The sequence below is a fragment of the Pseudonaja textilis genome, chromosome 6, assembly GCF_049901715.1.
Source record: "Pseudonaja textilis isolate UNSWEBS1 chromosome 6, rPseTex1.2, whole genome shotgun sequence".
NCBI classification, from domain to species: domain Eukaryota; kingdom Metazoa; phylum Chordata; class Lepidosauria; order Squamata; family Elapidae; genus Pseudonaja; species Pseudonaja textilis.
This window is the reverse complement of record NC_141995.1, coordinates 47,356,407-47,378,433: the sequence shown is the minus strand read 5'-3', so window position 1 is coordinate 47,378,433 and position 22,027 is coordinate 47,356,407. Positions and strand designations below refer to the sequence as shown.

General features: G+C 49.2%; 1 protein-coding gene across 2 annotated transcripts in view; it reads left to right on the top strand.

The window, feature by feature from the left end:
* The first annotated feature begins 10,731 nt into the window (after positions 1–10,731).
* The window catches only part of HMX1 (H6 family homeobox 1), a 243,007-nt gene continuing 231,711 nt past the window's right edge, over positions 10,732–22,027 (top strand). Inside the window, exons 1-2 of one of the 2 annotated variants that reach the window (XM_087936532.1) lie at positions 10,732–11,172; positions 11,764–12,465. In XM_087936532.1, coding sequence (XP_087792658.1) covers positions 10,833–11,172; positions 11,764–12,437 — 1,014 coding nt within the window. In that variant the 5' untranslated portion in view covers positions 10,732–10,832 and the 3' untranslated portion in view covers positions 12,438–12,465. Of the gene's footprint in view, positions 11,173–11,763; positions 12,520–22,027 lie in introns of those variants that run through there. The other variant, XM_087936531.1, reaches the window with a different exon arrangement.

The following is a 22,027-nucleotide window of genomic DNA, read 5'->3' as shown; positions in this document are numbered from 1 at the left end:
GCCCTAAAGGCAGGGGGAGAGGGGCACAAATCTTGTCGAGCCGCCAGGCTTGTAAGGGCTGCGCCAATGCAGCAGGGTTGGCTATTTCAGAATCACAAGTGGTGGCATCAAATGCCATCATGCATTATAGCCAATTCCATCCACAATTATTCCCAACTCCCTACACATACCAAGTGAGTCTCCCTTCCCACAAGCCAAACCGAGGCCACAGGAGCCCCAACCTGATAGTTTCTGGGTCGGGTCTATGACAACTCACTACGGCCAACTTGCCAAGGCCAACTCGCCATGCCCAATTCGCCGTAGCCAACTCTCCATGGCCAATTCATCATGGCCGACTCTCCATGGCCAAATCACCATGGTCAACTCTCCGTGGCCAAATCACCATGGTCAACTCTCTGGCCAACTCTCCATCGCCAAATCACCGTGGCCAACACTCCACTGCCAACTCACCATGGTCAACTCACCATGGTCAACTCACCATGGTCAACTCACCATGGCCAACTCTGCAGCAGAGTCTCCACAGCCAACTCACTACAGCCAACTGGTTACGAGCCAACTCACCATAGGACAAGAGTTACACTAATGTCAAAGACATAGTGGAACAGACTCCTTAAAGAAAGGATGCTAAAGGAGGGACAAAATAAAATGTGCATGACACCAATTAAAATACTTTTAACGATTATTTTAAATCATTCAATTGAATTGTTGAATTGTGCTGGAGCGAGTTGTCCAAGGCAAGTCATGGGTGGCAAGTTGGCCACAGTGAGTTGTCCCATTCTGCTCTGGGTCTTTAGAAGACTGCTGTTCCCACTCATCCTGAAAACATCTCAGGAAGCCCCTGGTGCCCCCTTCTCCATTCCTCCCCCAATTCCCAGGGTTGTCATTGCAGGTTTCCAGAGCAGCCCCCCTCGAGCAGAAAACGCTTGTCTGCAGCTGCGGGAAAAGAGAGACAAAGCAAGCAGTTCAGCCGACAGCGAAGGTCGCGATTGCAAAGGAGACGGGGAAAGAGCCAGCCTGTTATTTTAGGGAAGGGGAAGCTGAGTTTCCCCGCCCCTCCCTCTTTTGCCATGCCCAGCCGTACTCGAGGGGTGTCTCAAGTAACAAGAATGGAAACTTTTTAATGAGTTGCCGGCTTGGGTGACAAGTGACCTTTGAATACGAGAGGGATTTTTATTTCAGGACAGGCTTTGTGCCATTCCCTTCGCTTGGGCTCATTCAAGTCAGGTCACCCTCCCAGAGATTTATGAAAAAAATCCCCTCCTCCCCCCCCCCGGCGCTTGGAGGGGCACCGCTGAGCTGCACCGTGCAGCCCCTACCTGGGAGACGGAGATGGCTTAAAACTCAAGGGGCCTCCTTGGCAGATCTTGCTCAGCCTGCATGCTTGACGGGGTGCCGGATGAACCATCCATGGGCTCCTCACTTGAACCAGGGGGGTGGAATACAAATTGGGCCAGTGCATTGAAAAAAGCTGATCCTCAAAAGCTCACTAAACTTCCCAGGCCAAGGGATCAGGGAGTAGAGAGGATCACCAGATCTGTGGAAGGGATCCAAGCACACTGGGGTGATTGCAGCCAGAAGAGGAGTGATGGTGTTCAAAATATTTTACTACCGGTTCTGTGGGCACGCGCTTTGCACGCCTGTGTGGAACGTTTGAAAAGGGGGAATTTTAAGCATGAAAATTTAATGTCAGCCTTCAACTTCCCTTCCCTTTCTTTCGCATCTTTCGTCCGCGAGTAGAGACTCCCCAGGTAAGGAGCCATTTTGGGAGCATCTTCAGGGCTGCCACAGCTAGGCCAGTTGGAGTTGTGGGAATGTAAGGGGGGGGAGACAAAAATAGCTGGGGGGATGTGCAGCCGAAACAACACTCTTTCCCTTGGGACCAGGTGTTGGAGAGGCATGAGCCAAAGCCAGCCAGGATGGAGGAATGTGATCTGGTTGGACCAGGTGACGGACATGTGATGGGGGGGGAGTGTGATCACCCAGGGTGGGATACAGAACAAACACAGTCACAGAAAACAGGTGAAGCCCCTTTTATTCCTTCACTTTGCTTCCAAGCTCCGAATATTCCTAATGGAAAACAAAAAACTCCCACACAAACGGTTACAAGAAGAAGGAAAAAAGCAACACAAACCAGGCAAGATAAGGGCTGGAAGACGTCCACAGATAACAGAGCACACACTGGGAAGGATGCCAAACTCAGAGAGGAACCATTAACTAGAGATATTTCCATGCTTTGTTTCCAGCGTTTGCCCGTATGCATGTCCGTAGTCTTATTCAGCTGTCACATCTGCAGCCCATCAAGGGGATCAAGGCCCTCTCCTCCCCAGTAGACCACATCTCTCCCTTATCCTCTCCTCTCTGCGTGCCCTAGGATGGATAGGGGATGGGCCTGGGTTCTCTGACTGCCCAGCTGGTCTCTGCTCTTCCCTAGCCTCCTCCACAACCTCCAGAGCCACACTTCCACTCCCTGTTGTCTGTTCCTCCTCTCCTTCAGAGTCAGTGTCCACCAGGGCCATGACAGATTCAGCCGATTCGCACCACTTCGGGAAAATCGGTTGTTAAACTTTCTGAGCAGTTTGGTGAACTGGTTGTTGGAAGAAATCATTAGGGACAGAGAACCAGGAGAAAGAACTTGGTTTTTTTTTATTTGGGTGGGGAAAACCTTGAGTCCTTCAGAGTCGGGTTTTCCCCAGATGTGACAATACAACAAGCCTAATAAATCTATGCTTTGAGGAACATACCTGCCTTGCAGCTTTGATTCCGTTGGGTGTGTTAACCGGAACCCTGGCAGAGACTTCTTGGGAGCTGCTCACACCTGACTGAGCTGCTCTTTTCAGTGGAAGACAGAGGTGGTATGATGCCGGTTTGCACCGGTTCTAGCGATCCGGTAGCACTGGTTGGAAGTTGGGCCCGCTCACCTGCCCCCACCCTTTCCTGTCCTATATTTCCTTTGTTTGTAACTCAGTTGATTAGGGCGGCCGAGCAGATTGCCACGCCTCAGCTGTTTTACTCACCAACACTGAAGGTAAGGTCAAAAAATTCAAAAATTTTAGCAAAGGGTCCTCTACCTGGTTGCTGGGTGGGAGTGGCCATGATTGGCATGGCCTAGCTGGCCTCCTGCACCATAGTGGGGAAGGTCATTTTTTTCCTTCCTTGAGCCTCCGGGAGGGTGAAAACGGCCTCCTCAGGCTCCGGAGGCTCTCTGGGAGCCAGAAACAGGCCTATTTCCGGCCTTCTCAAACTTCCGGGAGGCCCATTTTTCGCCCACCCTGAGCCTTTGTGCATGCCCTGCACTTACCGGCATCCAAAATAGGCCGTGTGGAGGCTCCTGGGCGGGGCGGGGTGGGATGGGCGGAGCCAGACAGGAGTGAGATTTGGGGTTCTTCAAACTGCACAGAATCTTAGCTAGGGGCTCTTCCGAACCCCTGCGAACCTCCAGCAGTCCACCCCGGGTAAGGTAAGTGTTCATGCTTCAAATTGCCCCTTTTAGAATGCTCCACGCCTGTGTGAAGAAGCGCGCCCACAGAACCGGTAGTGAAATATTTTGAATTCCACCACTGGTGGAATCTCTCTGAGATTGTCTGCTTTTAAAAGGTAGGCTGTGACATCCACGGTCTGGAGCACACAGGCATTACCTGACAAAGGATCAATATTGCAAGCATTAACAGCAAAGGCTTTCCAGGAAAACGGAGCTCTGGGCCTTTCCCCTCTTTCCCCACCCTTCTTCCAGGGGTGGCCAATTCCAATAGTCGCACACCTGCTTTTTCGGAATCCATAGTTCCCTTGTGTCTCTCTTCTCTTCCCAGAAAAGAGACCAAAAATGGAACCCGGAAAGTTTTAGCCAGAACCTCTTGAGAAGACCTTCCCAGCAGTGGTGGGATTCAAAAAATTTAACTACCAGTTCTGTGGGCATGGCTTGGTGGGTGTGGCTTGATGGGCATGGCAGGGGAAGGATACTGCACAATCCCCATTCTCCCCTCACCCCACTCACCTGCTTTCCAGCTCCGTTCTCCTGTGCAGGGCAACCAAAGGAGACCCAGCCTGTTTCCAGCCTCCAGAGGGCCTCCAGAGCCAGGGGAGGCTATTTTCACCCTCCCGGAGGCTTGAGGAAAGCCTTCGGAGCCTGGGGAGGGTGAAAAATGGGCCTCCTGGAAGTTCTGGAAAGGAGATATTTGTTCAGCCCCATTTTACAACTTGTCTTGCCACCGTGGCTCTCCCAAGTCCTGAATATTCAGCCTCACGGCCATGGGATACCCCCTCTCAATCCGAGGGGTGTCCCGTGTCCCCTCTGGACCCCTGACTTTGCCCTACCAAGATTCTACCTGGGGCACAAAGGCAACCACGGTGCACCCCAAAGAGCCCGGGGGCACAGTGCCTCATTGTTGACTTCAAGACGTCGGTCAGCAAGGACTAAAGGGGCAAAGTGATTTCAGCCGGAAGACTCAAAAGTTCAGCCTCGACCTCCCCTCCCCTCGGCCTTTGAATATTTGAACATTTCTGACAAGGTCAAGCGGTGGAAGAAAGGTTAAGCAAATGGGCGCTTTGTGAAGGAAGTTGATCAAGAGAGCCTCTTCTTAATTGCCCGTTGTTTCTTCCTGCCTTGCTCAGGAAAGGATGTAATTGAGGAAAGCAGCTAATTCGGAAGGAAATGCCAGGGTTTTTTTTTTTTTGAGGGGGGGGATATTACCCCAAAGGTTTGGGGCTCCTCTCCTGCTTCGGCCCGAGTTGCGTCCTCGGGTTTATTCAAGGGACGACAGTTGGCCAAAATCACTTGGCTCTCCATCGGAGCTTCCCTTAGGAGTGTGGGAAAGGGCACCCCCTCCTCTGGTTCTTTGCCCACCCCCCGGCTTGCCCCACCCCAGCCAATTTGAAGAGGTGAGTCCTGAGACCCTTGCAATGCTGCCTCTGAGGTCGGTATGGGTCAACTCGCTAAGGCCAACTCAACATGGCCAACTCAACATGGCCAACACAATATGGCCAACTCAACACAGCCAATTCAATATGGCCAACTCAACATGGCCAACTCAACATGATCAACTCAACATGGCCAATACAGCATGATCAACTCAACATGGCCCACTCAACATGGCCAACTTAACATGGCCAACTCAACATTACCAACTCAACGTGGCCAACTCAACATGACCAACTCATCATGGCCAACTCAACATGGCTCACTCGCCATGAGACAACTTGCTGCGGGACAATCCAACAATTCAATTTAATTATTTCAAATAATAATTATTTTAATTTCATTTCATCCACATTTCATTTTTAGAGCAAGGAAACAGAGATGTGCTTCTCCCAGCATCATTTCACAAACACACACACACACACACACACACACACACACACCCCTTGCTGAGCTAAATAACTGCTTCCTGGTGCAGCTCATCAAGAGGGCTGAAGCTGCCTCCTTGAGAGTAGCCTGACTGACCTTCTTTGTGCCTACCTCCTCTCAGCCCCCTCTGCTCTCAGATCTGGAGGAGGAGGTAGTTCTTCTTTTGTCTGAAAGGGTATAGGGTTTCCTGCCTGAGCAGGGGGTTGGACTAGATGACCTCCAAGGTCCCTTCCAGACTTGTTATTCTGTTCTGTTCCATTCTGTTCCATTCCATTCTCCATTCTATTCCATTCTATTCTTAATTCATCCTACTATTATTCTATTCTATTCTATTCTATCCTATTCTATTCTATTCTATTCTATTCCATTCCATTCCATTCCATTCCATTCCAAATTCATTTTACTATTATCCTGTTCTGTTCTGTCCCGTTCGATTCCATTCTTCATTCTGTTCTATTCTTCATTCCATTCCATTCTAATTTCCATTGATCAGCTGCAACTGTGTGGCCTCTCCACCCAAAGCCTCTGGGCTTCTCCTGTCTCTGGTCAGCGAGCTGCTCATCCATTTTATAGGTTTGTTGTTATAGAAATGGCTAGTTTATATTATTATGTAAAAGTAAAAAGTTTAGGTTTGATGCTATGATCTTATTCTACTGCCCCAAAGGGAATTGGGAGTCCAATGTCTTTTCTTTCTTTTTTTCCCTTCGCCCTTTCCCTCCCTTCCTTTCCTGCTATTTTCTTTCGTATTTTTTTTATATTTTATATACTCTATTATTATATAATAAAGTAATAAAAAGATACTAACGTTTTCCTCTAGGTGGCACTATTGCACATACATAAACTGCCCATGCATTTTTTTTTCTTTCTTTCCACTTTTAATCTCTAAACCAAATTAATCAGATGTATTTCCGTCCTCCCCCAAAAATAAAAACGCAGGCATGCAAAAGATTCCCTGTGATGCACAAACCAACAATACCACAATAAAAGAATCACCCATTCTGATTTTAGTCTTATTTTTCGCCCACTTGCTATTTTACTGAACTTGCTTTCTGCTCAACCAGAAGCAGAAAAAAATTGCTTGAAACATGGATTATAATTTCATAGCTTTCATCCTATTGTTCTATACTCTCCTGAACCTGAAAGAAAGCAGAGGTCTACTCTTTTCTGCCCACTGACATAATAATATTGCATGCTATGAAAATACGGCAAAGCGTGCCAAGCACGATAGTTTTCCCCATAAGTCATTGTTACAGATAATTAATGCGTTACAATTCGATTGAAGGCTAATCTTTACCAATATTTATTTGTTACATTCAATGGTCGTTATTATATCATTTGATGCCATCACGCTATTATTAATACGATAACACTTCTTACTACTGTGTAATAGTTATTACAAAATATTAGGGCTGGAAAAAATATTTTTTTAAAATAGAAAGTATCCAGAGTAAAGTACAAGAGTCTTGAAACTTCACCAGCGGATTTTGTATAAAGTTAAAAACAGTTCGCGTTATTTTAGTCCACCATGGATTGCTTTCTAAATGGCATGCGGTATTTTTCCCTTCTTTCTTTCTTTTTCTCAGTGCCCCATCCGATGAGAATAAGCAGAGGAGATAATAAGAAATCCTCTGCAGATTTAGATGGATGGGTGGTTGGAACGGATTTGCAAAAGTAGTCTATTTAAAATATCGCAACAGATTCGCCCAGGTTCCTCGTCTGTCCACCCTAATGTTCGTTTTTTTTTTTAATGGCCGCTTCTGCTTTTTAAAATAAATACCGCCCCTTAAACTGAATTTGCCTCTCTCGGTTTGCTTTTAAAACCTTCGAATCTTCCGCGTTTTGTTTCCTGCAAGAACCTTTTCTTGCCTGTGGCAGAGAAAACCCAGCGGAAGCCAAGCGGAAGTGTTTGGTCCCCGACCAAATGCAACGTTCCCTTAGAAAATCTCTTTATTCGGCGGGTGAGTGTCCTGCATTTCCACTTTGGAAACCAAATTCTTTCCGAGCAAAACGTTAGTCCGACGCTCAGCTCTGAAAGCGGAAAAAAAAAGAGCAGGGAGAAGCAATTAAAAGAAATCAGAAAGTCTCTCTCTTTTCTTTCTTTCTTTCTTTCTTTCTTTCTTTCTTTCTTTCTTTCTGTCTTTCTGTCTCTCTCTTTTCTCTTTCTCCTTTTGTCTTTCCTTTTTCTTTCTTACCCTCTGTCTCTCTCTGCTCTCTGTCTCTGTCTCTATCCCTTTCTCTTTCTGTTTCGTTCTTTCTGTCTCTTTCTTTCTGTCTCTTTCTTTCTTTCTTTCCCTCTGTCTCTCTCTCTTCTCTCTCTCTGTCTGTCCCTTTCTTTCTTCCCTCCTTGCCTTTCTTTCTTTCTTTCTTTCTTTCTTTCTTTCTTTCTTTCTTTCTGTCTGTCTGTCTGTCTGTCTGTCTCTCTGTGTGTATGTGTGTGTGTTTGTCTCTGTCTGTCTGTCTGTCTTTCTCTTCTCTCCCTCCCTCTCTCTCTCTCTGTCTCTGCTCCCACTCCCCGTGTGTGTGTGTGTGTGTGTGTGTGTGTGTGTGTGTGTGTGTATTACTCTTCTGGATTTCTAGACGTCGTTTTCTTCGCACCACACTAGCCTCCTCCGTTATCCTACCATTCTTTCAGAATCATTCCGTGGGTTGTTGTTCTTTCTTTTGAAGGAAAAATAAAACGCTGGTTGATAAAGGCTCTTTTTTCTTTATCAGGAAGACAAGGCAATTATTTCTATTTACACATTTATCTTGCTTTTCTTCACAAGACCCTGGGATACCCTCGCGCATAAAGGGACGAAGAAGGAGCCCCCCCCCGCCAGTCTGCATTGGGGAAAAAGGCAAGAGCCTCTCCGCATTCCCCCCCCCACCCCGCAAATGACCAGATTTATTTATTTTTTTAAAAATAAATAGGACCCAAATCTTCCCCCTCATCATCCCCCTCATGGGCTTGGTGGGGAAAAGCCAATGGAGACCAAGGAACAACGAGGCTCCTTGCCAGGAACAATTGTGAAGGGATGGGGTTAAAAAATAAACCGGTTGTGATTTTGGTGTGAGACCTTCCCACGAACTCAGGAGATCCCAAGCAACCTCAGGACTGGACTGGCGCTCGCTCGCTCGCTCGAGAGAGAAAGGATTTCGGAAGAATCTCAGAAGGCTTCAGCTTGGACAGACTTGTCAATCAATTTGAGAAACAAAAAGTGCAGAAAAGAACGACTAAGATGATTAAGGGCCTGGAGACAAATACACACACGCACACACACACACACACACACACACACACACTAGCCAAACCCAAATCCTTGCAACCGTTCTCTCTCTCTCTCTCTCTCTCTCTCTCTCTCTCTCTCTCTCTCTGTGTGTGTGTGTGTGTATAAATATAAATATACCAGTATATGAAAAGAACAGTTGCAGGATTTGGGTTTGGCTAATCTAGAGAAAAGAAGAATTAGCCGCGACGTGATAGCAGTCTTCCAGTATTTGAGGGGCTGCCACAAAGAAGAAGAGGGGGTCAATTTATTCTCCAAAGCATCCGAAGGCAGGACAGGATACAACAGATGGAAATGAAGAGGAGGAGGAGGAGGAGGAGGAGGAGGAGGAGGAGGAGGAGGAGGAGGAGGAGGAGGAGGAGGAGGAGGAGGAGGAGGAGGAGGAGGAGGAAAAAACAATGGATGGTAACTGATCAAGGAGAGAAGCCACCTGGAATGAAGGAGGAATTTCCCAGCAGTGAGGACAGTTAACCAGTGGAACCGGTTGCCACCAGAAGTTGTAGGTGCTTCATCACTGGAGGAATTTAAGAAGAGACTGGACAGCTACTTGTCTGAAATGGTATAGGGTTTCCTACTTAAGCAGGGGGCTGGACTAGAAGACCTCCAACGTCCCTTCCAACTCTATTCTGAATGAATTGGATACGGCCCTTTGTCATCCTTCCTTCGCTTTCCCTTCCCCGCCTGGCTCCGGTCAAAATCCGACCTCGATCCAGCTCCGCTCGGCCTTCGGATGGAAGCGGTCGCAGCTCAGGGAAAAGCGACGCGGCCCCTTTGGACAAAAATCGCTTCTCCTCCTTCCTTTGCCCTCTACATATTTGCAAAAAACCCAATATATGCATTCATTTTAAAATGCACGTCTCCCTTTTTTTTTTTATTTTAACAAAGCGATTCCTCTCAAAGGAAAACTCGGTCTCTTTGTCAGGCTTACCTGGAAGCGGAGGTAGGGTCGGAGGTCGCTGGTCCCGAGACAGGGACGAGGAGGAGGAGGAGGAGGAAGGACGCCTTCGACAAACTCGGAACCGTCTTTCTAACGGGGATGCTCCGGGTTTGAAGGGCGCGCGGCTGGGCTCCAGGCCGTCGAAGCTCCCCGGTTCCTAAGGTGTCACAGCTGTCCCCACTTATCCCCACGCGGGCCGCCTTTCTCCCCAGCGCCCGTCGGAGCTGGGACACCGAGGGAGGCGGCGAAAGACGTCCTTAGTCCTTGGGAAGATGCGCCGGGACCTGGCTTCCCCGGAGCCGCCTTGTAAGACGCCTCCGGTCCCCACAGGGCGTCGTTCCCACCGTAGTTCCCACCCGCCCGGCCGTTCTGACTTCCCGCGGACGCCCTCTGGGCATTGGCGGGACTCTCCGGGCCGCCCCAGGCTCCGGGAAAGGGCCGGGACAGAACCAGGACGAGCTGCGGCTCCCATCGGCGTTCCAAGTGGGCATTGGGGAAGCCGGCCAGCACTCGCCCCGCGGAGAGCTCCGTTCCTTGCCGGCCCACCACCTCCAGCCTCCGTTCCTGGGGGAGGGGGAGGAAGAGTGGGGGGGGGGAAGCCGCCCTCCCACTCTTCCCCTCCCCCCCCCCAGGGACACCCCCGCCGTGGCCGGGCCCCGCGGAAGATCCCAGGCTGGTCTCCACGACGCGTCGGGGTCTCCCAACCCTCCCGACGGGCTGTCTCCGCTGCGGAGCCCGAGAGGGGAGGTCGCTCGCCCCTCACCCCGCCGCCTGGCGCGCGCGGCAGCCGCAGAACCGGGCTCGGTGGGGGAGGGTCGGTGGGAAATGGAGCAAGGGAAAGGGCTGGAGGGGCGTGGCGAGCGTGGCGCATCTTTTCATTTCATTTTCGTTGATTTTTTTTTTCCCAGGGCGGGAGGCGGGTTTGGCAGATCCTTCTGTCTTCTTCCAACCTCCCCCCAATTGACCAATGAGAGCGGCAGACGAGGGCCGGCCCCTCCCTCCCTCCCCCCACCTCCCGGCGTGGCGCCTCCCGCCGGTGCTTGGCTGCCCAATTGACCTAAATCGGCGGAGCAGGAGCGGGGGAGGGCGCGGCAGCCCCGGCGCGCCCCATTCTCGGCCTGGCTTGTGCCTCGGGCCAAGCGGCGAGTCGGGCCGGCCGGCCGGCTGGCTGGCTTGAGGGAGCGATGCGATCCTCCGGAACGGCTCCTCTTCTCGGCCGGGCTCCCGTATCCTGAAAGCGGCCGGCCTCGCGCGCAGCGGCTCCGGCTGCCCGCAGCCTCGTTCCAGGATGCCGGACCAAGCGTCGGGAAACGTCCAGGCCGCCTCGGCTCGCGTGTCCTCGTTTTTCATCGCCAACCTGCTGGCGGCCCAAACGAAACGGCGGCGGCGAGAAGACGAGGAGGAAGAGGAAGAGGAGGAGGAGGAGGAGGAGAGGGAGGCCGGCCCGGGCCAGGCCCCAGAGGAGACCCCGGCGGTACCCCGCGCCCAGCCCGGCCGACCCTGCTCCCTCGCCTGCTGCCGGACCCCGGGGGGACCCCGCCTGGAGCTGAGCTCGCCGCTGCGGGAAAACGCCCTGGAGTGGTACCGGCGGGCGCGCAAGGCGTTTAGGAGCTGCGCCAGTCCGGAAAGTAAGTCCCGCACCCTGCGCCCCCGTCTCCCGCTCTCCCCGGGCCCGGCCGGGCGAGCGAGATCTGCTCCCTTCCCCACCTCCCGACGCTGCTGAAAAGCCCCCGTCGTCGGGCCGAAGAGCAGAGGCGACCCCCGGTTCGGTCTCCCGCTCCATTCCGTGGGGGCCTGGTCCTTCCCGGGAGTGGGAGAGAGTTCGCGGGTAGGAAAGCGGGGTCTTTTCCTGCAGCCCTCTCCCCACACCCCGACAATCCAAATCCGCTCCCTTTGTCCCGGCTGCTTGCGGGACCGGAGCGCTGGAGACCCAAAACGGGGGTCCCGGTGCCGGAGCGCAGCCCAAGGTTCTGCGAGACTGGCTTGGAAGAGAGGTCTGGTTCTTTAGTGGGGGGAAACGGAGCTGCAGCGCCCACCGCGGGGTCCTGCGCCGGTGCCAACCCCAACTTGGGCTTGGAGAGGGTCGGGCTGCGGGCACGCGGCGGGTGTGAATTGACGGGGGTGGGTTGTTTTTTTTCCCCCGACGACTGCGGACTGACTGACCTCTTCCCTCCCCCTCTGCCCCCCTTTGCCCCCCGTTGCCCCCCGTCCCCAACCAGCCAGCGACAGGGACTCTCCGGAGATCACCGCCGAAGGAGCCCCCCAGCCGAAGGCAAGCGGCCAGCAACGCGGGACAGCCCAGCCCAAGCCCGTCGAGGAGAGCGAAGAGCCCGGCCAGGGGCGTCCCGGATCCGGTGGGGGCGTCTGCGAGAGCAAGCGGCGTCCGGAGGAGCCGGAGGAGGAGGCGGCGGCGGCGGCGGGAGGCGAGGCGCGCGGCGGCGGCGGCGGCGGGCGCAAGAAGAAAACGCGCACCGTCTTCAGCCGAAGCCAGGTGTTCCAGCTGGAGTCCACCTTCGACGTGAAGCGCTACCTGAGCAGCTCGGAGCGGGCCGGCTTGGCCGCCTCGCTGCGCCTGACCGAGACGCAGGTCAAGATCTGGTTCCAGAACCGGCGCAACAAATGGAAGCGCCAGCTGGCCGCCGATCTGGAAGCCGCGCAGCTGCCTCCTTCCACCGCCCAGAGGATCGTCCGCGTCCCGGTCTTGTACCACGACAGCTCGCTGACGGGGAGCGCCTTGGCCGCCTTGCCGCTGTCCCCCCACGGGCCGCCCCCGCCGCCCCCGCTGCTCAGCCTGGCAGGGGGAGCGGTGGCTTATCCGCTGAGCGCCTTCCCGGCGGCGGCGGCGGCGGCGGCGGCCCCGTTCTTGCGGGCGCCGGTCAGCGGCCTGGTTTAAAACCGCCCCTTTTGATCCGAAGAGAGCTGTGGCCCCTGGAGATCTTCTAGTCCAGCCCCTGCTCAAGCCGGAAGTCTACAGGATTCCAGGCAAGCGACTCTCCCAGTCTCGTCTTTAAAACCTCCACTGAGGGATGGAGCATCCACAACTTCATTCTACTGGTTCAATCAACCAACCCAAATCGAGCCGGAAGGGAGCTTGGAGGTCATCTAGTCCAACCCCACGACTCAAAAGCCGGAGACTCTATCCCATTTCAGACGGGGGGGGGCTGTTCCAGCCGGTGGTTTTGGCGGAGCCGAGAAGGGGGTGGGTGGGGAAATAATCATCTAGAATTGCCTTTGAACTCTTGCCCGTTGCGAAGACACTCGAAATACTTCAGCCTTTTATCCTGCGGGGAATTGTCTCTGGCGAGCCTTTAACTAACAAAAGCGAAATTGAGACTTAAGCCGAAGGAGTTGCTTTCCAATGGCCGACTCGGTTCTTTTTCCCAGACCACGAACCCCGCTCTTCAAAGTACAATTTCGGAACGGATAGTAGTTCGTCGCGCGTTTGTCTCTTCGCTTCGGTTGGGAAGGGCTGTCATCCCTTTAAACAAAGCATGTGCGATATTTTTTTATTTTTTATTTTTTATTTTGGGGTGGTTGTTAATTTATGATGCAAAAAGTATGTTTGGAAAAAAAGCAAAGCAACGCGAATTAAGGATTTTGGTTTATCCCCGAATTGTTCTTGAATGCTGTATTCGAATTATCCTAAAATGATACTGTATCCTACTATAGCTTAATTCTGTTTTAATTCTCGGATGAAGATAAATTTGTTCCCCTCTCCCCGATTATTGTGGGCCGTTTTGAATCGAGAAATCCTTCACAACTACATCCCGTCCAACTGATGTTAGCGTTAAAAACTTCAGTTTGGATTCTTCGGTGCGGTATAAATAGGGACTATATTGTGCATGTTTACATTTTGTTCATTTAAATATTCCTTTTTAAGGGCTAATGGGTTTAAAAAAACCATCAAATTAATCCTAACATTGGCAGCTATGCTGGAAATTCGGATGAGAAAGGGAACAAATTCGGAGACGCTATTTATAGTTAACCTCCGAGTCCTTTTCTTTCTTTTTTTTAAAAGGGCGCCAAATCCACTTGAAAACGGTTTGTTCTTTTTAAAGGAACCCGTTTATATTTGGAACAAAAACAAAACAAAACAAAACCCGGTCACCTCTGGTTAGAAATTACCAGCAGTAAAAAACGGAATGGCAAAATCGTTGGTAACGCTCTCTTTGCCTCTCTGTCTCTGTTTCTCTCTCTGTTTCTCTCTCTGTTTCTCTCTCTGTCTCTTTGTCTTTCTCTCTCTCTGTTTCTCTCTCTGTTTCTCTCTCTCAGTTTCTCTCTCAGTTTCTGTCTCTCTGTCTCTGTCTCTCTTTCTCTCTCTGTTTCTCTCTCTCTCTCTGTCTCTCTCTGTTTCTCTCTCTGTCTCTCTCTCTCTCTGTTTCTCCCTCTGTTTCTCCCTCTGTTTCTCTCTGTGTTTCTCTCTCTCTCTCTGTTTCTCCCTCTGTTTGTCTCTCTGTCTCTCTCTCTCTGTGTCTCTCTCTCTGTCTCTCTCTCTGTTTCTCTCTCTGTCTCTCTTTCTGTCTCTCTGTCTCTGTTTCTCTCTATTTCTCTCCCTGTGTCTCTCTGTCTCTGTTTCTCTCTCTCTCTCTCTCTCTCTCTCTTTCTTTCTGTGTCTCTCTCTATCTCCTCCTCCCTTTAGCCCTCCCCCTCCTTTCCAGCTCCAAAGTGCTTGCGCGGGGGATGCGATCCAGAGGGAGTCCCTATCCGAGGCTTTCCGTCGCCTGGATCTCTTGGCGCCCCAGATCCGCCGCCTTTGAAAGCCGGGAAGCTAATTCTCAATCCCCCCATGACTTTTCTGCCCACTCCCCCTATCGCTCTCCTGTTTCTAGCCGCAAAAGTATTTTTTTTAAAAAAACTTCTTATTTTATGGTGCTTGAGTATTCCTTTCCTGCCTCTCTCACTTTGCCATTTGGGGTTTTGATTTTAATTTTTAAAGAAAGGTTCCAGCAATAGAAAAAAAATAGAATTCTTTATTGGCCAAGTGTGATTGGACACACAAGGAATTTGTCTTTGGTGCAAACGCTCTCAGTATACATAAAAGAAAAGATAAATTCGTCAAGAGTCAAGAATCATCAGGTACAACACTTAATGATAGTCATAGGGTGGAATAGAATAGAATAGGATAGGATAGGATAGGGAGAGGAGAGGAGAGGAGAGGAGAGGAGAGGAGAGGAGAGGAGAGAAGAGAAGAGAAGAGAAGAGAAGAGAAGAGAAGAGAAGAGAAGAGAAGAGAAGAGAAGAGAAGAGAAGAGAAGAGAATACTTTATTGGCCGAGTGTGATTGGACACACAAGGAATTTGTCTTTGGTGCAAATGCTCTCAGTGTACATAAAAGAAAAGATACATTCGTCAAGAGTCAAGAATCATCAGGTACAACACTTAATGATAGTCATAGGGTGGAATAGAATCAGAATCAGAATCAGAATCAGAATAGAATAGAATAGAATAGAATAGAATAGAATAGAATAGAATAGAATAGAATAGAATAGAATAGAATAGAATAGAATGCAATGCAATGCAATGCAATGCAATGCAATGCAACACAATACAATACAATACTTTATTGGCCAGGTGTTTAGCAGAGGGATGACATGCGGGGGGCGGGAGGAAACTCCCCTTGTGTCTAGATATTCTGCTGTGCGTCGTTTTGAGGGAAGGAGTTGAAACGCTTTATGTCCGTAGGGGGTGAGGGGTCTGTAGGTATAAGAGCCGCCTTTTTTCTTTCTTTCTGGAAACCCATTTCCCTCCTCCCCCCCCACCCAAAAGGCCGATCCGCTCTGTCATCAAAGCCGGACGAGAGAGAGGGAGCGCCCGGCGAACGCTTCTGGGCGGGAATTCCCGCTCTGCACACCGCGAGGGGCAAACTTGGATCGGACGCAGCCCTACGGCTCGAAGCCATCCCTGTGCTTCCCGGCCTCTTGGAATAAGCGTCGTTTCCTGTCCTTGGGGGAACCTTTGCGCCCCGCCCCCTCCTCCCACAAGCGCAGGGCGATCCATTGGGACGGCCCGCTTCCAAAGACTTTGCGCCGTTTGTTGAACTGGCCACAAATTCCGGCCAGTTTACAGCACAAATTTCTGGAGGGGGAAAATATTACCTAAAAATAATACAGTGTATGGGTCTTCTATGGTGATTATGGGATGGCAAAGCAGCTTTAGGGCTGGGTAGCTTTAGCGCAAGAGGCGCCCCTTTAACCAGGCCCGGATGCGCGCGGGCCTCTCCCGGCTGGCGCAGTCACGGCCGCTTTTGGATCAGGCTCACACGAGGCTGGCTTGGAGAACTTCGCTGGCACTCTCGCCACGGGACGCAGAGTGAGACTAATATCGAACCAACACAGGTAGCCTTCTCCTTACTTCAGTTCGCGAGGTACCCTTTGGAAGTTAGGAATGGTGAGTTATCACCACCATTTTTCTTTTTTCCAACACTTTATTGGGTTTTTCCGTTTATACACAATACCATTATTAACTGAACAATACTGTGACTATATACATACATACATACATACATACATACATACATACATACATACATACATACATATCTTTGGTTATTCGGGTTTTCTCCTGCGTAAAATTGGAAGTATCTAGGTGACGTTTCGATGAAGTCTTATTCATCATCTTCAGGCTTGTGTCTTCGGCTTTGTGCTTCTCGGAATTTTACATGGGAGAAAACCCGAATAACCAAAGATCCACATACAAATACCCGCAAAAACCTCAGAATATCTATATCTATATCTGTATCTATATCTATATGGTATTCAACTTTGTTCGGGTATTTTCCCACGTCATTATAGTTGTGCTTTTAAAGTTGTAGCAACGTTTCATCAGAATCTCATCTGCCATCATCAGGCTTCTGTATTGTGTTCATCTGTGAGTCAGACTTTTATAGTTGTTTCAGTTTTAAATTTGGGGCTAGCCTACTGCTGTGCCAGAATGGTTTTTTCTTCATCCTGATTGGTTGGGAATCTTGGTCTGTGTTTATTGGTCTTGGAGTTTGCTGTGTTCTGCTTGATTGGTGTTTCTAATATCTTCTGTCTGTTTTGTGGGTTTTTTTGTGTCTTGATTGGCTGGCAACAGAGAGAGAATAGAATATAGAAGAAGATTATCCCATCCCACAAATTATGTCTCTCTTGAAAGGGAGGTTGGAATGAGAGAAGACTTTGAGTACACACACACACACACACACATATATATGTGTGTGTGTTTTCTTAAGTTTTCATGGGCACTTACATGTATGGTATTCAGCTTTGTTTGGGTATTTTCCCACGTCATTATAGTTGTGCTTTTAAAGTTGTAGCAACATTTCGGCAGAATCTCATCAGTTTTAAATTTGGTGCTAGCCTATGCTGTGCCAGAATGGTTTTTTTCTTCATCCTGATTGGTTGGGAGTCTTGGTCTGTGTTTATTGGTCTTGGAGTTTGCTGTGTTCTGCTTGATTGGTGTTTCTAATATCTTCTGTCTGTTTTGTGGCTTTTTTTGTGTCTTGATTGGCTGGCAACATTGTGTTCCTGTATTGGAGGCTTTTAGTGCAGCTTGGCTCCGAGTAAATGGATGGCTATCATTTTTTTAGGAAGCTAGGTTTCATCTGGGTGCCTGGTTGAGGTGTGTTTGAGCTGGAGGTATCAGGGGGGATCTGTTTGTGCCCAGGTGTTTGCCTGGCTTGTGGTGTGGAGATTTTTTTGTTTGTGAGTGCAGGCTTCCAAATAATTGACAGTCTGGTGGAATCCCCTCTTCTATTCATGCTTTCAGGTCTTTTTTCAATCTCTATGGCTTCTCTGATGATTCTGTGGCTGGGGTTTTCTATAGTGGCTAGGGTTTGGGTGCCATTGAAGTTGATGCTATGACCTGTGGCTTTCATGTGTTGGACTAGTGAGGAAGTGTGTTCTTCCTTTTACTGCATTTTTTACTGCATTTTTGTGTTCATCTAGGCGGGCACTTATTCTTCTATTGGTCTGTCCAATGTATGGGGCCGGGCATGACACACAGGGGACTTCATATATGCCTTGGTTTTCCAGGTCAATTTTATCTTTGGGGTTTCTTAGGATGGCTGCTATTTTTCTGTCTGTTTTGAAGGCAGTCTTTATGTGATGCCTGTGTAGTACCTTTCTGATTTTGTCTGTAGTATCTCTTATGTAGGGCAGGACAGCTGTTCCATAGGTCTGTTCATCTTCTAGGTCTCAATTATGTTTCAGTGTGTTTTTGTGGATCAGGCCGGTGAGTTTGCTTTTCTGGAAGCTGTTGGCTGTCGGTACTTTAGTCAGGGTGCATAGTTCAGTCTTTATGTGTGTCTTGTCTGCCAGGCGTTTGGTTCTAGCAATTAGTGTTTTGGCCATGGAATTTATCTGTGCTGGGTGGTGGTGGGATTGGGCGTTGAGGTAGCGGTTGGTGTGTGTTTTCTTCTGGTATATGGTGTGTCCTAGTGTGATATATATATATATATATATATATATATATATATATATATATATATATATATATATATATATACTAGTTTTAGGTACTTATATAGTATTCAGCTTTGTTCGGGTATTTTCCCATGTCATTATAGTTGTGCTTTTAAAGTTGTAGCAACATTTTGGCAGAATGATGGTGGCAGATGAGATTCTGTCAAAACGTTGCTACAACTTTAAAAGCACAACTATAATGATGTGGGAAATACCTGAACAAAGCTGAATAATATATATATATATATATATATATATATATATATATATATATATATATATATTATTATACATCCTCTCAAATCTTTCAATACAAACTACTTCCACACCCTCATAACTATTATATACATTATTTACATTTTCTATTCTTACGTCTGTTGTCAATCCATGTTTCCCATATTGCATTGTATTCCATTGTTTTCCTTTTTAGTGCCATAGTTAATTTATCCATTTCCATGCACTCGAAGATTTTTTAAATTATTGAACCTTCAGGATGTGTGGCATTTTTCTTCCAGTACTGGGTTGTAGGAAATTCTAGTTGCTTTTATTACATGTAATATAAGATATAGAATAGAATAGAATTAGAATTAGAATAGAATCAGAATCAGAATCAGAATCAGAAAAGAATGGAATGGAATAGAAATAGAATTCTTTTATTGGCCAAGTGTGACTGGACACACAAGGAATTTGTCTTGGTGCAAATGCTCTCAGCATACATAAAAAGAAAAGATACATTCATCAAGAGACAAGAATCATCAGGAACAACACTTAATGATAGTCATAGGGTTCAATAAGCAATCAAATCATACTAGGAAACAGTCAATATAAACCATAAGGATACAAGTGACAAAGTTACAGCCATACAGTCACAAGTGGGAGGGGAGGGGTGATAAGGAGTGATGAGAAGATTAACAGTAGTAGTAGTGCAGACTTTGTAAATAGTTGGACAGTGTGGAGGGATATTTTATCTTTCTGTTATAGTTTCTTGGAATTACTCCTAAGAGGAATAGTTCCCGGACGAAATCAATTTTATTTTCAGTTAACTCCTTATCACCACCATTTTTCACACTTACGGCTGCTTCAGCATTCCCAAGCAGGATCCGTGAGATTTACATTCTTGCTGCTTCACAATCGATTCACATTTATGACGGTGGCATGAGAACTTTTGTGAACTTCTGACCACCAAAGTTAGCAGGGAAGGTAGATTCTTTCTTTCTTTCTCTCTCTCTCTCTTTCTTTCCTTCCTTCCTTCCTTCCTTCCTTCCTTCCTTCCTTCCTTCCTTCCTTCCTTCTCCATCCCTCCTTCCTTCTTTCCTCCCTCCCTCCCTCCTTCTTTCCTTCTTTCCTTCTTTCCTTCCTTCCTTTCTCCCTCCCTCCCTCCCTCCCTCCCTCATTCCTTCTTTCCTTTCTTTCCTTCCTCCATCCTTCCCTCCCTCCCTCCTTTTTTCTTTCTTTCCTTCTTTCCTTCCTAATTTCCTTCCTCCCTCCCTCCCTCCTTCCTTCCTTTTAAAAACTGAGATATTAGCCGCCCAACTCACCCATCGGGGCTTTGGGCCCTATTTCGGGGAAAGAAAGACCCGCCGCCTGGGACCCCCACGGCCTGGGTCTGGGGGGCGGGGGGTGGGACAACCAGAGGGCTTCGGTTCGGGCTTTCCTAGGGCGCGCGAGGAGGAGCGAGCAAGCACCGGGAGGGCTCTGCGAATTCCCCGCCCCCAATCTCCCCCAGAAGTGGGACTTAATCTGCTGCCCTTCAGAAGCCCTGGGCGTCCTCGAGAGAAGCCCTCCACCCCAAGGTGACCCTTCCTCCCCCCCCGGGGGTTGGGAAAGCTGCCTTGAGCCGAACGCGGCCTGTCCCTCCGTCCTTCCGCGCTTCGCCTGCGCGGGGTTTCTGGAGACCCCGCGTCGCCCTACCCGCCGAGGGCTTAGGCGGCCGGTTCAGGTTGCACGTGGATCGCGGGGAACCTTTCTTGGCTTCGCTCCTGTTCTTGCGCCGGGCAACCCAAACGCGGGAGACGGAAAGGGCGCCTCCCGGTGATCCCGGCCTGGGCTATCCCAAGCGGGCACTGGCAGACGATGCGTTCTTTCGTTTGAAGCTGGGGCGGAAGGAGCGGAGCCGGGAAGCGCCTCCTTGGTCCCCAGCGGGCCGCGAAAGGAAGGACGCACCTCCCCCTTCTTGGAAAGGCCCGCCGTCTTGCTCCGGAGACCCCTGGAGTCAGGCGCCGATAGATTCCGAGCAGTCAGTCATCATACAATCCCAGGAATTTACAGCATTTCTGACCGAGGGCAGTCCTGTCTCTCCTTGAAAGCCTCCAGGGATGAAGCTCCCACAACTTCTGAAGGCAATTTCTCTTCCATTGAATATAGGATAGCAGAGTTGGAAGGGACCTTGGAGGTCATCCAGTCCACCCCCCCCCACCCCCCACCCCGCCGCCCAAGCAGGAGACCCTACACCATTTCTGACAGAGGGCAGCCCAGTCTCTTCTTGAAAGCCTCCAGTGATGGCGCTCCCACAACTTCCGAAGGCAACTTCTGTTCCATTGATTGATTGTTCTCACTGTCAGAAAGTTTCTCCTTATTTCCGGGTTGAATCTCTCCTTGATCAGCTTCCATCCATTGTTCCTTGTCTGGCCTTCGGGTGCCTTGGTAAATAGCTTGACCCCTTCCTCCTCTCTGGGGCAGCCCCTCAAATATTGGGAACACTGTTCTCCTGTCTCCCCTGGTCCTTCTCTTCACTAGACTAGCCAGGCGCAGTTCCTGCAACCGTTCATTGCATGTTTCAGCCTCCAGTCCCCTCATCCTCCTGGTTGCTCTTCTCTGCACTCTTTCTAGAGTCTCAACAGTGTGGTGACCAAAACTGGATGCAGTACTCTAGGTGTGGTCTTACTAAGGATTTAGTGAGTGGTATTAGTGGTATTAGAAGAAGGAAGGAAGGAAGGGAGGAAGGAAGGAAGAAAAGGAAGGAAGGAAGGAAGGAAGGAAGGAAGGAAGGAAGGAAGGAAGGAAGGAAGGAAGAAAGAAAGAAAGATAGATAGATAGATAGATAGATAGATAGATAGAGGAAGGAAGAAGGATGGAAGGAAGGAAAGAAAACAAAGAAAAGAAAAGAAAAGAAAGATGATGGATGGGTGGGTGGATGGAGGAAGGAAGAGGGATGGAAGGAAGGAAAAGAAGGAAAGAAAGAAAGATGATGGATGGATAGATGGAGGAAGGAAGAAGGATGGAAGGAAGGCAGGAAGAAAGATGGAAGGAAAAGAAAGAAAGAAAAGAAAGAAAGAAAAGAAAAAGAAAAGAAAGAAAAAAGTCTGGGTTTGTAAGGTTTATTCTTAATACAACCAAGTTGATTCCTGACCCAACGTTGACCAACCAACAACCACTTCCAGAGTCCCCCCACCCCATTATCCACCTGATGGTTTCACAGCCCTGGTCTAATGTTCCCACCTCATTTGGTTTCCCCTCTTTGAAGGTAGGTAGGTAGGTCCTGGAATCACCAAGCAGAGAACTGTAAAGCAGTATATAAGTCTAAGGGCTCTCGATCTTGCTAATTGTATTCTCCCTCTGGTGACATTTTAAGCAGCTGTTTTCCACCCCCATGCAGCTTTGAACTGATGTACTTGCAACCCCCCAAAGCATTAACATGGAATGATTTTGAATAGGGCTTGGCAAATATTCATGTGGCTGGAAAACTGGATTGATTATAAATAAGCCTTTGTGAATATTCGTGCGGTTGGAAAACCTCAAAACTTTCATTTTGTTACGGTAACACTCTCTGCATTATTACAGGATTTGGAAAGCCTTCCTGGTAGTTCCCCCCACCCCTCTTTCTCCCCCCACCCACCCACCCTGGACAAGGACAGAAATGTCAGCTGCCCAGATTAAGTTGAGTGGCAATAATTTCCCATCCAATTTAAAGCAGGAAAAGCCAGCTCCTCCAGGGGTTTAATTGGAGAGTTTAGACAGAGGTTAAATGGACCAGGAGCCCAGAACTTCCTCATTTCATCCCTTTTGCGTTATAATTAAATTTGGCAGGGCTATGGTTGTTGCTA